Below are 17,966 nucleotides of genomic sequence, written 5' to 3' on the forward strand. Positions count from 1 at the left end.
TTGGCACATTCATCTTCTGCACATCTATCACTCCAGTGTTTCATTGCTAATTGTAATTATTTCGCCACTATGGCCTATTTATTGCTGTACCTCCCTAATCCTACTACATTTACACACACTGTATATAGACTTTTCTATTGTGTTATTGACTGTATGTTTATTTATTCCATGTGTAACTCTTCTGTTTGTGTCGCACTGCTTTGCTCTGTCTTGGCCAGGTCGCAGTTGTAAATGAGAACTTGTTCTCAACTGGCCTACCTGGTTAAATAAAGGTGAAATAAATAAATATGAATGCCTCTAAGGGATGCGCCCCACTGTTTGGGAACCACGCTGTCTAGGGAACATGTTGTATGGGAAGGAGATGGTGTGGTTGTTGACATTGGGGTGTGATGATGGAGTCCATGTTGTATGGGAAGGAGATGGTGTGGTTGTTGACATTGGGGTGTGATGATGGAGTCCATGTTGTATGGGAAGGAGATGGTGTGGTTGTTGACATTGGGGTGTGATGATGGAGTCCATGTTGTATGGGAAGGAGATGGTGTGGGTGTTGACATTGGGGTGTGATGATGGAGTACATGTTGTATGGGAAGGAGATGGTGTGGTTGTTGACATTGGGGTGTGATGATGGAGTCCATGTTGTATGGGAAGGAGATGGTGTGGTTGTTGACATTGGGGTGTGATGATGGAGTCCATGTTGTATGGGAAGGAGATGGTTGTGGTTGTTGACATTGGGGTGTGATGATGGAGTACATGTTGTATGGGAAGGAGATGGTGTGGTTGTTGACATTGGGGTGTGATGATGGAGTCCATGTTGTATGGGAAGGAGATGGTGTGGTTGTTGACATTGGGGTGTGATGATGGAGTCCATGTTGTATGGGAAGGAGATGGTGTGGTTGTTGACATTGGGGTGTGATGATGGAGTACATGTTGTATGGGAAGGAGATGGTGTGGTGTTGACATTGGGGTGTGATGATGGAGTCCATGTTGTATGGGAAGGAGATGGTGTGGTTGTTGACATTGGGGTGTGATGATGGAGTACATGTGTATGGGAAGGAGATGGTGTGGTTGTTGACATTGGGGTGTGATGGATGGAGTACATGTTGTATGGGAAGGAGATGGTGTGGTTGTTGACATTGGGGTGTGATGATGGAGTCCATGTTGTATGGGAAGGAGATGGTGTGGTTGTTGACATTGGGGTGTGATGATGGAGTCCATGTTGTATGGGAAGGAGATGGTGTGGTTGTTGACATTGGGGTGTGATGATGGAGTACATGTTGTATGGGAAGGAGATGGTGTGGTTGTTGACATTGGGGTGTGATGATGGAGTCCATGTTGTATGGGAAGGAGATGGTGTGGTTGTTGACATTGGGGTGTGATGATGGAGTCCATGTTGTATGGGAAGGAGATGGTGTGGTTGTTGACATTGGGGTGTGATGATGGAGTACATGTTGTATGGGAAGGAGATGGTGTGGTTGTTGACATTGGGGTGTGATGATGGAGTCCATGTTGTATGGGAAGGAGATGGTGTGGTTGTTGACATTGGGGTGTGATGATGGAGTCCATGTTGTATGGGAAGGAGATGGTGTGGTTGTTGACATTGGGGTGTGATGATGGAGTACAGGTTGTATGGGAAGGAGATGGTTGTGGTTGTTGACATTGGGGTGTGATGATGGAGTCCATGTTGTATGGGAAGGAGATGGTGTGGTTGTTGACATTGGGGTGTGATGATGGAGTACATGTTGTATGGGAAGGAGATGGTGTGGTTGTTGACATTGGGGTGTGATGATGGAGTACATGTTGTATGGGAAGGAGATGGTGTGGTTGTTGACATTGGGGTGTGATGATGGAGTACATGTTGTATGGGAAGGAGATGGTGTGGTTGTTGACATTGGGGTGTGATGATGGAGTCCATGTTGTATGGGAAGGAGATGGTGTGGTTGTTGACATTGGGGTGTGATGATGGAGTCCATGTTGTATGGGAAGGAGATGGTGTGGTTGTTGACATTGGGGTGTGATGATGGAGTACATGTTGTATGGGAAGGAGATGGTGTGGTTGTTGACATTGGGGTGTGATGATGGAGTACATGTTGTATGGGAAGGAGATGGTGTGGTTGTTGACATTGGGGTGTGATGATGGAGTCCATGTTGTATGGGGAGGAGATGGTGTGGTTGTTGACATTGGGGTGTGATGATGGAGTCCATGTTGTATGGGAAGGAGATGGTGTGGTTGTTGACATTGGGGTGTGATGATGGAGTCCATGTTGTATGGGAAGGAGATGGTGTGGTTGTTGACATTGGGGTGTGATGATGGAGTACATGTTGTATGGGAAGGAGATGGTGTGGTTGTTGACATTGGGGTGTGATGATGGAGTCCATGTTGTATGGGAAGGAGATGGTGTGGTTGTTGACATTGGGGTGTGATGATGGAGTCCATGTTGTATGGGAAGGAGATGGTGTGGTTGTTGACATTGGGGTGTGATGATGGAGTCCATGTTGTATGGGAAGGAGATGGTGTGGTTGTTGACATTGGGGTGTGATGATGGAGTCCATGTTGTATGGGAAGGAGATGGTGTGGTTGTTGACATTGGGGTGTGATGATGGAGTACATGTTGTATGGGAAGGAGATGGTGTGGTTGTTGACATTGGGGTGTGATGATGGAGTCCATGTTGTATGGGAAGGAGATGGTGTGGTTGTTGACATTGGGGTGTGATGATGGAGTCCATGTTGTATGGGAAGGAGATGGTGTGGTTGTTGACATTGGGGTGTGATGATGGAGTCCATGTTGTATGGGAAGGAGATGGTGTGGTTGTTGACATTGGGGTGTGATGATGGAGTACATGTTGTATGGGAAGGAGATGGTGTGGTTGTTGACATTGGCGTGTGATGATGGAGTCCATGTTGTATGGGTGTTGTTACAGGGCTTTGAGCAAGTCTGTGTGTTTTCAGTTATCCCTCTGCAAGGTTAAGTTAACGGTAGTGTGTTCATTCATTGAATTGTTTTTTATTTGCACTGTGAGACAGAACAAAGACAAAATAACTGTGTAGGCTACATTTTATGCCAAAGCAGTGTTCAAATAAGAAGTGTGTGTTGCAGGTGGCCTGTGTGTGTGAGGATGCCTAGGTAATGCCTCCGGGTGACAGAGGGACACCATGTCTGACAAGGGGATCTCAGGGAGAGACATGGAGCCCCACCTCAACAGTGAAGAAGAGGAGGATGAGCTGGAAGAAGAGGAGGTGGAGGATCAGAACAACGGAGATGATGAAGAAGACTTCCCTGGTAGGTGGAAACTGAAATAAGACACACACACACACACACACACACACACACACACACACACACACACACACACACACACACACACACACACACACACACACACACACACACACACACACAGAGATGAATGTTGTCTAAAGAAATGCTATGACTAGAGCTGATAGGACAGTTTCATGGTATTATTTCCGGCATGGACAGGGTTAACTAAGATGCTTATACAACAGGTTTTGATGGCAGGAAAAGGATCTGTAATTGAGGAGTTGCAGGTAAACATGAGTGATATTGAACTGATTTTGACAAGTTGTTTTCATACAGTCATATCTCCTCAGTTGTGTTGGTTCCCCTTTCTGATTGTCTAACAGCATTTACACCGTTTTTCAGGGTAGTCTTTTGTAGCATGACTACCATATATGAATCCTGTCTTAACTCTGTTCCTCTTCGAGAGAGGTCGGCTGTTGAACGGGGAAGAAAAAAGAAAAGCAGGAGAGAGAGATGGTTGAGTAGGAAGAGGATGAGGGGAAGGGGATATGTTGAGCAGGAAGAGGATGAGGGGAAGGGGATATGTTGAGTAGGATGAGGATGAGGGGAAGGGGATATGTTGAGCAGGAAGAGGATGAGGGGAAGGGGATATGTTGAGCAGGAAGAGGATGAGGGGAAGGGGATATGTTGAGCAGGAAGAGGATGAGGGGAAGGGGATATGTTGAGTAGGAAGAGGATGAGGGGAAGGGGATATGTTGAGCAGGAAGAGGATGAGGGGAAGGGGATATGTTGAGTAGGAAGAGGATGAGGGGAAGGGGATATGTTGAGCAGGAAGAGGATGAGGGGAAGGGGATATGTTGAGTAGGAAGAGGATGAGGGGAAGGGGATATGTTGAGCAGGAAGAGGATGAGGGGAAGGGGATATGTTGAGCAGGAAGAGGATGAGGGGAAGGGGATATGTTGAGCAGGAAGAGGATGAGGGGAAGGGGATATGTTGAGCAGGAAGAGGATGAGGGGAAGATGATATGTTGAGTAGGAAGAGGATGAGGGGAAGGGGATATGTTGAGCAGGAAGAGGATGAGGGGAAGGGGATATGTTGAGCAGGAAGAGGATGAGGGGAAGGGGATATGTTGAGTAGGAAGAGGATGAGGGGAAGGGGATATGTTGAGCAGGAAGAGGATGAGGGGAAGGGGATATGTTGAGCAGGAAGAGGATGAGGGGAAGGGGATATGTTGAGCAGTAAGAGGATGAGGGGAAGGGGATATGTTGAGCAGGAAGAGGATGAGGGGAAGGGGATATGTTGAGCAGGAAGAGGATGAGGGGAAGGGGATATGTTGAGTAGGAAGAGGATGAGGGGAAGGGGATATGTTGAGCAGGAAGAGGATGAGGGGAAGGGGATATGTTGAGCAGGAAGAGGATGAGGGGAAGGGGATATGTTGAGCAGGAAGAGGGGAAAGGGATATGTGGAAGAGGATGAGGGGAAGGGGATATGTTGAGCAGGAAGAGGATGAGGGGAAGGGGATATGTTGAGTAGGAAGAGGATGAGGGGAAGGGGATATGTTGAGCAGGAAGAGGATGAGGGGAAGGGGATATGTTGAGTAGGAAGAGGATGAGGGGAAGGGGATATGTGGAAGAGGATGAGGGGAAGGGGATATGTTGAGCAGGAAGAGGATGAGGGGAAGGGGATATGTTGAGCAGGAAGAGGAAGAGGGGAAAGGGATATGTGGAAGAGGATGAGGGGAAGGGGATATGTTGAGCAGGAAGAGGATGAGGGGAAGGGGATATGTTGAGTAGGAAGAGGATGAGGGGAAGGGGATATGTTGAGTAGGAAGAGGATGAGGGGAAGGGGATATGTTGAGTAGGATGAGGGGAAGGGGATATGTTGAGTAGGATGAGGGGAAGGGGATATGTTGAGTAGGATGAGGGGAAGGGGATATGTGGAAGAGGATGAGGGGAAGGGGATATGTTGAGTAGGAAGAGGATGAGGGGAAGGGGCTATGTTGAGTAGGAAGAGGATGAGGGGAAGGGGATATGTTGAGCAGGAAGAGGATGAGGGGAAGGGGATATGTTGAGTAGGAAGAGGATGAGGGGAAGGGGATATGTTGAGCAGGAAGAGGATGAGGGGAAGGGGATATGTTGAGTAGGAAGAGGATGAGGGGAAGGGGATATGTTGAGCAGGAAGAGGATGAGGGGAAGGGGATATGTTGAGCAGGATGAGGGGAAGGGGATATGTTGAGCAGGAAGAGGATGAGGGGAAGGGGATATGTTGAGCAGGATGAGGGGAAGGGGATATGTTGAGCAGGAAGAGGATGAGGGGAAGGGGATATGTTGAGTAGGAAGAGGATGAGGGGAAGGGGATATGTTGAGCAGGAAGAGGATGAGGGGAAGGGGATATGTGGAAGAGGATGAGGGGAAGGGGATATGTTGAGCAGGAAGAGGATGAGGGGAAGGGGATATGTTGAGCAGGAAGAGGATGAGGGGAAGGGGATATGTTGAGTAGGAAGAGGATGAGGGGAAGGGGCTTTGTGGAAGAGGATGAGGGGAAGGGGATATGTTGAGCAGGAAGAGGAAGAGGGGAAAGGGATATGTGGAAGAGGATGAGGGGAAGGGGATATGTTGAGCAGGAAGAGGATGAGGGAAGGGGATATGTTGAGCAGGAAGAGGATGAGGGGAAGGGGATATGTTGAGCAGGAAGAGGATGAGGGGAAGGGGATATGTTGAGCAGGAAGAGGATGAGGGGAAGGGGATATGTTGAGTAGGAAGAGGATGAGGGGAAGGGGATATGTTGAGCAGGAAGAGGATGGGGGAAGGGGATATGTGGAAGAGGATGAGGGGAAGGGGATATGTTGAGCAGGAAGAGGATGAGGGGAAGGGGATATGTTGAGTAGGAAGAGGATGAGGGGAAGGGGCTTTGTGGAAGAGGATGAGGGGAAGGGGATATGTTGAGCAGGAAGAGGATGAGGGGAAGGGGATATGTTGAGCAGGAAGAGGAAGAGGGGAAAGGGATATGTGGAAGAGGATGAGGTTAAGAGGATATTTTGAGCAGGAAGAGGATGAGGGGAAGGGGATATGTTGAGCAGGAAGAGGATGAGGGGAAGGGGATATGTTGAGTAGGAAGAGGATGAGGGGAAGGGGCTTTGTGGAAGAGGATGAGGGGAAGGGGATATGTTGAGCAGGAAGAGGATGAGGGGAAGGGGATATGTTGAAGAGGAAGAGGGGAAAGGGATATGTGGAAGAGGATGAGGGGAAGGGGATATTTTGAGCAGGAAGAGGATGAGGGGAAGGGGATATGTTGAGCAGGAAGAGGATGAGGGGAAGGGGATATGTTGAGCAGGAAGAGGATGAGGGGAAGGGGATATGTTGAGTAGGAAGAGGATGAGGGGAAGGGGATATGTTGAGTAGGTTGAGGGGAAGGGGATATGTTGAGCAGGAAGAGTATGCGGGGAAGGGGATATGTTGAGTAGGATGAGGGGAAGGGGATATGTTCAGTAGGAAGAGGATGAGGGGAAGGGGATATGTGGAAGAGGATGAGGGGAAGGGGATATGTTGAGTAGGAAGAGGATGAGGGGAAGGGGATATGTTGAGTAGGATGAGGGGAAGGGGATATGTTGAGCAGGAAGAGGATGAGGGGAAGGGGATATGTTGAGTAGGAAGAGGATGAGGGGAAGGGGATATGTTGAGTAGGAAGAGGATGAGGAAGGGGATATGTTGAGCAGGAAGAGGATGAGGGGAAGGGGATATGTTGAGCAGGAAGAGGATGAGGGGAAGGGGATATGTTGAGCAGGAAGAGGATGAGGGGAAGGGGATATGTTGAGTAGGAAGAGGATGAGGAAGGGGATATGTTGAGTAGGAAGAGGATGAGGGGAAGGGGATATGTTGAGCAGGAAGAGGATGAGGGGAAGGGGATATGTGGAAGAGGATGAGGGGAAGGGGATATGTTGAGCAGGAAGAGGATGAGGGGAAGGGGATATTTTGAGCAGGAAGAGGATGAGGGGAAAGGGATATGTGGAAGAGGATGAGGGGAAGGGGATATGTTGAGCAGGAAGACGATGAGGGGAAGGGGATATGTTGAGCAGGAAGAGGATGAGGGGAAGGGGATATGTTGAGTAGGATGAGGATGAGGGGAAGGGGATATGTTGAGTAGGAAGAGGATGAGGGGAAGGGGATATGTTGAGTAGGATGAGGGGAAGGGGATATGTGGAAGAGGGGAAGGGGATATGTGGAAGAGGATGAGGGGAAGGGGATATGTTGAGCAGGAAGAGGATGAGGGGAAGGGGATATGTTGAGCAGGAAGAGGATGAGGGGAAGGGGTTATGTTGAGTAGGAAGAGGATGAGGGGAAGGGGATATGTTGAGTAGGATGAGGGGAAGGGGATGTTGAGTAGGATGAGGGGAAGGGGATATGTTGAGTAGGAAGAGGATGAGGGGAAGGGGATATGTGGAAGAGGATGAGGGGAAGGGGATATGTGGAAGAGGATGAGGGGAAGGGGATATGTTGAGCAGGAAGAGGATGAGGGGAAGGGGATATGTTGAGCAGGAAGAGGATGAGGGGAAGGGGATATGTTGAGTAGGAAGAGGATGAGGGGAAGGGGATATGTTGAGTAGGATGAGGGGAAGGGGATATGTTGAGTAGGATGAGGGGAAGGGGATATGTTGAGTAGGATGAGGGGAAGGGGATATGTTGAGTAGGAAGAGGATGAGGGGAAGGGGATATGTGGAAGAGGATGAGGGGAAGAGGATATGTTGAGTAGGAAGAGGATGAGGGGAAGGGGATATGTGGAAGAGGATGAGGGGAAGGGGATATGTTGAGCAGGAAGAGGATGAGGGGAAGGGGATATGTGGAAGAGGATGAGGGGAAGGGGATATGTTGAGCAGGAAGAGGATGAGGGGAAGGGGATATGTTGAGCAGGAAGAGGATGAGGGGAATGGGATATGTTGAGCAGGAAGAGGATGAGGGGAAGGGGTTATGTTGAGTAGGAAGAGGATGAGGGGAAGGGGATATGTTGAGTAGGATGAGGGGAAGGGGATATGTTGAGCAGGAAGAGGATGAGGGGAAGGGGATATGTTGAGCAGGAAGAGGATGAGGGGAAGGGGATATGTTGAGTAGGAAGAGGATGAGGGGAAGGGGATATGTTGAGCAGGAAAAGGATGAGGGGAAGGGGATATGTTGAGCAGGAAGAGGATGAGGGGAAGGGGATATTTTGAGCAGGAAGAGGATGAGGGGAAGGGGATATGTTGAGCAGGAAGAGGATGAGGGGAAGGGGCTATGTTGAGTAGGAAGAGGATGAGGGGAAGGGGATATTTTGAGCAGGAAGAGGATGAGGGGAAGGGGATATGTTGAGCAGGAAGAGGATGAGGGGAAGGGGATATGTTGAGCAGGAAGAGGATGAGGGGAAGGGGATATGTTGAGCAGGAAGAGGATGAGGGGAAGGGGATATGTGGAAGATGATGAGGGGAAGGGGATATGTTGAGTAGGAAGAGGATGAGGGGAAGGGGATGTGTTGAGTAGGAAGAGGATGAGGGGAAGGGGATATGTTGAGTAGGAAGAGGATGAGGGGAAGGGGATATGTTATTTACCTTTTCCAGACTCAGCGCTTCTTGCTCGCTGGGTTGTGGTGACATTTACACAGCCGTTTTTGGGTATGTTACTGTGACACTGCGTTACACAAGCGCATTATGAAAGACTGCCCTCTACCCCTCCCGTTCTCTTGGTCTGTGCAGCTATGCCTTGTTCAGCCCCACAGCACATCGCTACTGCATCCTTGCAGCACACATGTGCACAGCTACTTGTTAGGCATCAGTTAGATGCTGTTGTGGGAATGAAGAATAGTTTGAGTCTGAATCTGTGTGTTCTGTTCTTTTTGTCATATTTCAGCTACTGTACTTTGACTCTACTCAGTGTCAGACCTTACGCACTCGCTCACACTCCTACCTACTTTTTCCTCGCACACGCCGACACGCATGCCGACAAACACATGTGACATACACGAACACATATACCGTTGAAGTTGGACGTTTACAAACACCTTAGCCAAATACGTTTAAACTCAGTTTTTCACAATTCCTGACATTTAATCCTAGTAAAAATTAACCTGTTTTAGGTCAGTTAGGATCACCATTTTACTTTAAGAATATGAAATGTCAGAATAATAGTAGAATGATTTATTTCAGCTTTTATTTCTTTCATCACGTTCCCAGTGGGTCAGAAGTTTACATACACTCAATTAGTATTTGGTAGCATTGTTTAACTTGTGTCAAACATTTCAGGTAGCCATCCACAAGCTTCCCACAATAAGTTGGGTGAATTTTGGCCCTTTCCTCTTGACAGAGCTGGTGTAACTGAGTCAGGTTTGTAGGCCTCCTTGCTCGCACACTCTTTTTCAGTTCTGCCCACAAATTTTCTATGGGATTAAGGTCAGGGCTTTGTGATGGCCACTCCAATACCTTGACTTTATTGTCCTTAAGCCATTTTGCCACAACTTTGGAAGTATGCTTGGGGTCATTGTCCATTTGGAAGACCTATTTGTGACCAAGCTTTAACTTCCTGACTGATGTCTTGAGATGTTGCTTCAATATATCCACATAATTTTCCTACCTCATGATGCCATCTATTATGTGAAGTGCACCAGTCCCTCCTGCAGCAAAGCAGGAAAGCACAACATGATGCTGCCACCCCCGTGCTTCACAGTTGGGATGGTGTTCTTCAGCTTGCAAGCCTCCCCTTTTTTCCTCCAAACATAACGATGGTCATTATGGCCAAACAGTTCTATTTTTGTTTCATCAGACCAGAGGACATTTCTCCAAAAAGTACGATCTTTGTCCCCATGTGCAGTTGCAAACCGTAGTTTGTCTTTTTTATGGCGGTTTTGGAGCAGTGGCTTCTTCCTTGCTGATCGGCCTTTCAGGTTATGTCGATATAGGACTCGTTTTACTGTGGATATAGATACTTTTGTACGTTTCCTCCAGCATCTTCACAAGGTCCTTTGCTGTTGTTCTGGGATTGATTTGCACTTTTCGCACCAAAGTACGTTCATCTCTAGGAGACATAACGTGTCTCCTCACTGAGTGGTATGACGGCTGCGTGGTCCCATGGTGTTTATACTTGCTTACTATTGTTTGTACAGATGAACGTGGTACCTTCAGGCATTTGGAAATTGCTCCCAAGGATGAACCAGACTTGTGGAGGTCTGTTTTTTTCTGAGGTCTTGGCTGATTTAAAAAAAATGTTCTTTCCCCCATGATGTCAAATAGAGGCACTGAGTTTGAAGGTAGGCCTTGAAATACAGTGCCTTGCGAAAGTATTCGGCCCCCTTGAACTTTTCGACCTTTTGCCACATTTCAGGCTTCAAACATAAAGATATAAAACTGTAATGTTTTGTGAAGAATCAACAACAAGTGGGACACAATTATGAAGTGGAACGAAATTTATTGGATATTTCAAACTTTTTTAACAAATAAAAAACTGAAGAATTGGGTGTGCAAAATATTTCAGCCCCCTTAAGTTAATACTTTGTAGTGCCACCTTTTGCTGCGATTACAGCTGTAAGTCGCTTGGGGTATGTCTCTATCAGTTTTGCACATCGAGAGACTGAAATTTTTGCCCATTCCTCCTTGCAAAACAGCTCGAGCTCAGTGAGGTTGGAAGGAGAGCATTTGTGAACAGCAGTTTTCAGTTCTTTCCACAGATTCTCGATTGGATTCAGGTCTGGACTTTGACTTGGCCATTCTAACACCTGGATATGTTTATTTGTGAACCATTCCATTGTAGATTTTGCTTTATGTTTTGGATCATTGTCTTGTTGGAAGACAAATCTCCGTCCCAGTCTCAGGTCTTTTGCAGACTCCATCAGGTTTTCTTCCAGAATGGTCCTGTATTTGGCTCCATCCATCTTCCCATCAATTTTAACCATCTTCCCTGCCCCTGCTGAAGAAAAGCAGGCCCAAACCATGATGCTGCCACCACCATGTTTGACAGTGGGGATGGTGTGTTCAGGGTGATGAGCTGTGTTGCTTTTACGCCAAACATAACGTTTTGCATTGTTGCCAAAAAGTTCGATTTTGGTTTCATCTGACCAGAGCACCTTCTTCCACATGTTTGGTGTGTCTCCCAGGTGGCTAGTGGCAAACTTTAAACTACACTTTTTATGGATATCTTTAAGAAATGGCTTTCTTCTTGCAACTCTTCCATAAACGCCAGATTTGTGCAGTATACGACTGATTGTTGTCCTATGGACAGAGTCTCCCACCTCAGCTGTAGATCTCTGCAGTTCATCCAGAGTGATCATGGGCCTCTTGGCTGCATCTCTGATCAGTCTTCTCCTTGTATGAGCTGAAAGTTTAGAGGGACGGCCGGGTCTTCGTAGATTTGCAGTGGTCTGATACTCCTTCCATTTCAATATTATCGCTTGCACAGTGCTCCTTGGGATGTTTAAAGCTTGGGAAATCTTTTTGTATCCAAATCCGGCTTTAAACATCTCCACAACAGTATCTCGGACCTGCCTGGTGTGTTCCTTGTTCTTCATGATGCTCTCTGCGCTTTAAACGGACCTCTGAGACTATCACAGAGCAGGTGCATTTATACGGAGACTTGATTACACACAGGTGGATTCTATTTATCATCATTAGTCATTTAGGTCAACATTGGATCATTCAGAGATCCTCACTGAACTTCTGGAGAGAGTTTGCTGCACTGAAAGTAAAGGGGCTGAATAATTTTGCATGGCCAATTTTTCAGTTTTTTATTTGTTAAAAAAGTTTGAAATATCCAATAAATTTCGTTCCACTTCATAATTGTGTCCCACTTGTTGTTGATTCTTCACAAAAAATTACAGTTTTATATCTTTATGTTTGAAGCCTGAAATGTGGCAAAAGGTCAAAGTTCAAGGGGGCCGAATACTTTCGCAAGGCACTGTACATCCACAGGTGCACTTCCAATTGACTCAAATGATGTCAATTAGCCTATCAGAAGCTTCTAAAGCCATGACATCATTTTCTGGAATTTTCCAAGCTGTTTAAAGGCACAGTCAACTAAGTGTGTGTAAATTTCTGACCCACTGGAATTGTGATACAGTGAATTTTATAAGTGAAATAATCATTCTGTAAACAATTGTTGGAAGAATTACTTGTGTCATGCACAAAGTAGATGTTCTAACCGACTTGCCAAAACTATAGTTTGTTAACAAGAAATTTGTGGAGTGGTTGAAAAACGAGTTTTAATGACTCCAACCTAAAATGTATGTAAACTTCCGACTTCAACTGTGTGTATGTATGTATTTTAGAGGTCGACCGATTTATGATTTTTCAACACCGATACCAATTTTATTGGAGGACCAAAAAAAGGCGATACCAATTAATCGGCCAAAAATATTTTTTCCCATTTTAATTTTTTATGTATATAATGACAATTACAACAATACTGAATGAACAATGAACACTTAATTTAACTTAATATAATACATAAATACAATCTATTTAGTCTCAAAGAAATAATGAAACATGCTCAATTTGGTTTAAATAATGCAAAAACACAGTGTTGGAGAAGAAAGTAAAAGTGCAATATGTGCCATGTAAAAAAGCTAATGTTTAAGTTCCTTGCTCAGAACATATAAAAGCTGGTGGTTCAATATTCCCAGTTCTTCAATATTCCCAGTTAAGGAGTTTTAGGTTGTAGTTATTATAGAAATGATGACTCGTCGACTATTTCTCTCTCTATACCATTTTGTATTTCATATACCTTTGACTATTGGCTTGAAGTCATAAACAGAGCTGTGACTCAAGCATTGCTAAGAGCTGCTGGCAAACGCAGTAAAGTTTCAATGAATGTTTACGAGCCTGCTGCTGCCTACCACTGCTCAGTCAGACTGCTATATCAAATCATAGACTTAACTATATAATAAACACAGAAAAATATGAGCCTTTGGTCATTAATATGGTCAATTCTGGAAACTATCATTTTGAAAACAAAATGTTTATTCTTTCAGTGAAATACGAATCGTTCCGTATTTTATCGAACGGGTGTACAACCTTCAATGTTATGTCTTAATTATGTAAAATTCTGGCAAATTAGTTAGCAACGAGCCAGGCAGCCCAAACTTGCATATACCCTGACTCTGCGTGCAATGAATGCAAGAGAAGTGACACAATTTCCCTAGTTAATATTGCCTGCTAACATGAATTTCTTTTAACTAAATATGCAGGTTTAAAAATATATACTTATGTGTATTGATTTTAAGAAAGGCATTGATGTTTATGGTTAGGTACATTCGTGCAACGATCGTACTTTTTTTGCGAACGTGCTTTTGTTAAGACATTACCCGTTTGGTGAAGTAGGCTGTGATTCAATGATAAATTATATGCAACGCAGGACAAGCTAGTTAACCTAGTAATTTCATCAACCATGAGTAGTTAACTAGTGATTATGTGATTGTTTTTTATAAGGTAAGTTTAATGCTAGCTAGCAACTTACCTTGGCTCCTTGCTGCACTCGCGTAACAGGTGGTCAGCCTGCCATGCAGTCTCCTCGTGGAGTGCAATGTAATCTTCCGTAATCGGTGTCCAAAAATGCCGATTACCGATTGTTATGAAAACTTGAAATCGGCCCTAATTAATCAACCATGCCAATTAATAGGTCGACCTCTTTTATATTATATTTATATATATATATTAAAGTTCAGCCAGGTTTTAGAATGGCTGCCATGTTGGCGCCTTTTATTCTTGAAATTTGGGTGATGTAACAAACAATACAAGAGCGCCTCCAACAATTCCCTTTGAAATGATCCTCTGTAAACAAGCAAAACAGAGCAGTGAATTTAAGACGTTTTTATTGATTAGCATTCGGGATAATGTGTATCCAAGTCTTTACTGTGTTGTGTCATAAAATGACATATCTGCTTTCACTGGACATCTTCATAGGTTTTGATAACTATCAGAAATAAACAGCACAACACAGAAGTGTCAATTATCACTTAGCAACGGCTACAGTAGGAGGAGAAGGTGGCACTCTCAGAACGTTCAGACAGAAACCGCATTGGGCCCAACTTATATATTTCACTACTGGTAGAAAGTTTTAGAGCGCCTACTCATTCAAGGGTTTTTCTTTATTTTTACTATTTTCTACATTGTAGAATAGTAGTGAAGACATCAAAACTATGAAATAACACATATGGAATCATGTTGTAACCAAAAAAGTGTTAAACAAATCAAAATATATTTGAGATTCTTCAAATAGCTACCTTTGCCTTGATGACAGCTTTACACACTCTTGGCATTCTCTCAACCATCATGAGGTAGTCATCTGGAATGCATTTCAATTAACATGTGTGCCTTGTTAAAAGTTAATTTGTGGAATTTCTTTCCTTAATGCGTTTGAGCCAATCAGTTGTGTTGTGACAAGGTATAGGGGTGGTAGACAGAAGATAACCCTATTTGGTCAAATACCAAGTCCATATTACGGCAAGAACAGCTGAAATAAGCAAAGGATGCCAATAATAAGAAGAGACTTGCTTGGGCCAAGAAATACGAGCAATATACATTAGACCAGTGGAAATTTGCCCTTTGGTCTGGAGTCCAAATTGGAGATTTTTGGTTCCAGCCGCCGTGTCTTTGTGTGGGTGAACGGATGATCTCCGCATGTGTATTTCCCACCGTGAAGCATGGAGGAGGAGGTGTGATGGTGCTTTGCTGGTGACACTATTTTATTTAGAATTCAAGGCACACTTAACCAGCATTTCTACCACAGCATTCTGCAGCGATACACCATCGCATCTGGTTTGCGCTTAGTCCCACTATCATTTGTATTTCAACAGGACAATGACCCAACACACCTCCAGGCTGTAAGGGCTATTTTACCAAGAATGAGAGTGATGGAGTGCATCATCAGATGACCTGGCCTCCACAATCATCCTACCTCAACCAAATTGAGATGGTTTTGGATGAGTTGGACCGCAGAGTTAAGGAAAAGCAGCCAACAAGTGCTCAGCATATATGGGAACTTCTTCAAGACTGTTGGAAAAGCATTCCATGTGAAGCTGGCTTGAGAGAATGCCAAGAGTGTGCAAAGCTGTCATCAAGGCAAATGTTTGCTATTTGAAGAATCTCCAATATGTAAAATATATTTAGATTTGTTTAACAATTTTTGTTGGTTGCTAAATGATTACATATGTGTTATTTCATAGTTTAGAACCTTTTTAATCTGGATAACAAATCATAAGACTAGAGAAGTTAATCGACAAATATTACGAAAATAAGCAACACTCAAACATGAAGGAGCGTAAAACGGGAAATATCTCAAAATGAAAATGTGACTCTTCTACAGACATAGACAATTTCATATTTTCACCAGTGGGAATGGTAAAGGTCAAAACTGATCTGTTAAAATAAACAAATGACAAACTGGTCATACTTGAAATAGTCAGTAAGGATATAAGAGTTGAAGGCCTGGAGATGAGTGATGAAAACACTGCAACATTGGAGAGAGAAACAAGCTAAAAGGGACAGTCAAGATTGAAACCAAAGTTAATTAACTTAAAAAGGAGAACATCGTTCTGAGAGAAGCCATACTTGACGTACAGACTAGATCCATGAGAGAGAATATGGTACTTACAGGTATCCAAGAGAATGGAGAAGTTCCTGAATGTGTAGTTAGAGTTCCTCCTTATGGCAGGTAGCCTAGTGGTTAGATCGTTGGGCCAGTAAAAAGGTTGCTGGATCAAATCCCCGAGCTGACAAGGTAAAAATCTGTCGTTCTGCCCCTGAACAAGGCAGTTAACCCGCTGTTCCTCGGTAGGCCGTCATTGTAAATAAGAATTTGTTCTTAACAGACTTGCCTAGTTAAATAAAAAAAATGCGCTTCAGATCCCATGCGAAGCTATCGACAAAATCCAACTCGAACATGTAAACTGTTTCGAACAGAGAGGGCGGAGGTATGAATGCCCAATCGTTGCCAAATTTGCTTTCTTTAAAGATGGTGAAAAGCCTGGGTAAAAGACTTGCTGGCACAAAAATGGGCATGAATGATCAGTTCCTGAAGGAAATTTCAGAACGGCACAAAGTTCGGTATCCAATCTTAAAGGAAAATAGATTGAAAGTGAAATGCGTAGCTCTCATAGTCGATAAACAGTATATTGGTAACCAAGTGTTCAGAGACCCAAAGACTACTCCATGGCTATTCAAAAATTACAAAGTTCTCATAGAGGAGGCAAATAATGAAACGCACAATACTAGCCATGGTAGGGATTGTAATAATACAAAAAAATTGATAGAAAAGCAGTCTTGAAATATAACTAATTGGAACACAAAAGTACTAATTCAACATGGTGGAGATATAAACACAGCAGACAGAAGGCACAGTATGTGTGGATGTATTGGGATGGATGGTGTGGTGTGTTTTTTCTGGTGTTTGGGAAAGTGTGGCGTTAAGTGAGTGAGAAAGGAAACGGTTGCATATCCCAGAACCAGTGTGTGTCTGTGAGCAGGGGTTGTGTGAGAGCTTTTACTTTTGTGCAGATGGGGGATATACATTTTCTAATGATTTATACATCAATCAATCAATCAAATGTATTTAAAGCCCATTTTACATCTTATTTATTTATTGTTCTTTCATGGTGGAACTGCATTTGAAAATAAATTATACATCACATGTTTTATTGTCCAGCCATTTTTATTTATTTATGGGCCTACCTTGATGGAACGGTCCACAACCCTAGACACCCACCTGAATGACCCAGATAAAACAGATAGGGGCTTCTCTTTAGTATGGGCCTGCTTAGGGTTGCAAAGTGTCGGAAAGTTTCCATGGGAAGTTAAGCCCGGGAATTTTAGGCATTTTACTTAAATTCATCAACAAAATGTGCTTATAACAGTGAACCTTTTTTGTAGGATACACATAAGGCAATGCTAGGTCTTGTGGCATATTTTGGTTAAACTATCCCCAATTCAATGGAATTACAACCCTCTGCATGCACAGTGCAGTGCACTCTTCCATCACATGTACAGCTGATTCTCAAGATCTTGCACACTAATGAGATGCTATTCAGCCCACACTACTACACTGTCTGAGCCAAGGACTACACGCTTTCTGGTAAATTTTTATTACAATACTGGGTGAGGTGAATATATTTTATGACATTTTTTTGTTAACTAGTAAATAGTAGCCTGCAGCAAAGTGTGTTTTAAATCATTTCTAACTTGTTAACAATTTCTGCTAGTTAGTTTTTGCTACCATGTGGGTTTTAGCTTGCATGTGCCTGTTAACTGAGTGTTAATTCACCTGTTTCCATACATGTTTCATTTTAAGGGATTTGTTTAATCTAACTGCTTAACTATTTATCTGTACATAGAATTTTATTTTTTGTTGTTGTTTTTTACTAATCTTTACAGGAAAATGCCACGGGCGCTATCTGATGTGTAGAGACATTTCACTGCAGCTAATGTAGAGGGAAAACTGTGTACATTTGCAAATACTGTGCCAGATCATATGTGAAGAATGCAACAAAGATGCAGCATCATCTGGCCAAGTGCATAAAGTTCCCTCAGTGCTGACAACAAGCAACCTCTGACAAAAGTCCCTCTACTTCTATTTTAGGGGAAAATGATGAATCAGACACCTTATCGATAGCAACAGCTCATGGTCCTCCTGGATTCAGAAGTTTTTTTTGACTCAATGCAGGAACGTAGTCAGAGATGCTGATGAATGTCTTGCTCGAGCTGTGTAT

The 17,966-nt window shown here is 44.1% G+C and overlaps 1 protein-coding gene across 4 annotated transcripts in view; it reads left to right on the forward strand.

Annotated features, from left to right (window-relative positions):
* Nucleotides 1–17,966, forward strand: part of LOC115168292 (helicase ARIP4-like) — a 101,196-nt gene that overhangs the window by 11,315 nt on the left and 71,915 nt on the right. For all 4 annotated transcript variants that reach the window (XM_029723440.1, XM_029723437.1, XM_029723438.1 and 1 more), the window contains one exon: nt 3,096–3,278. In XM_029723440.1, the coding sequence (XP_029579300.1) occupies nt 3,152–3,278 (127 nt within the window). In that variant the 5' untranslated portion in view covers nt 3,096–3,151. The remainder of the gene's footprint in view (nt 1–3,095; nt 3,279–17,966) is intronic.

The sequence above is a fragment of the Salmo trutta genome, chromosome 30, assembly GCF_901001165.1.
Source record: "Salmo trutta chromosome 30, fSalTru1.1, whole genome shotgun sequence".
Lineage (NCBI taxonomy): Eukaryota > Metazoa > Chordata > Actinopteri > Salmoniformes > Salmonidae > Salmo > Salmo trutta.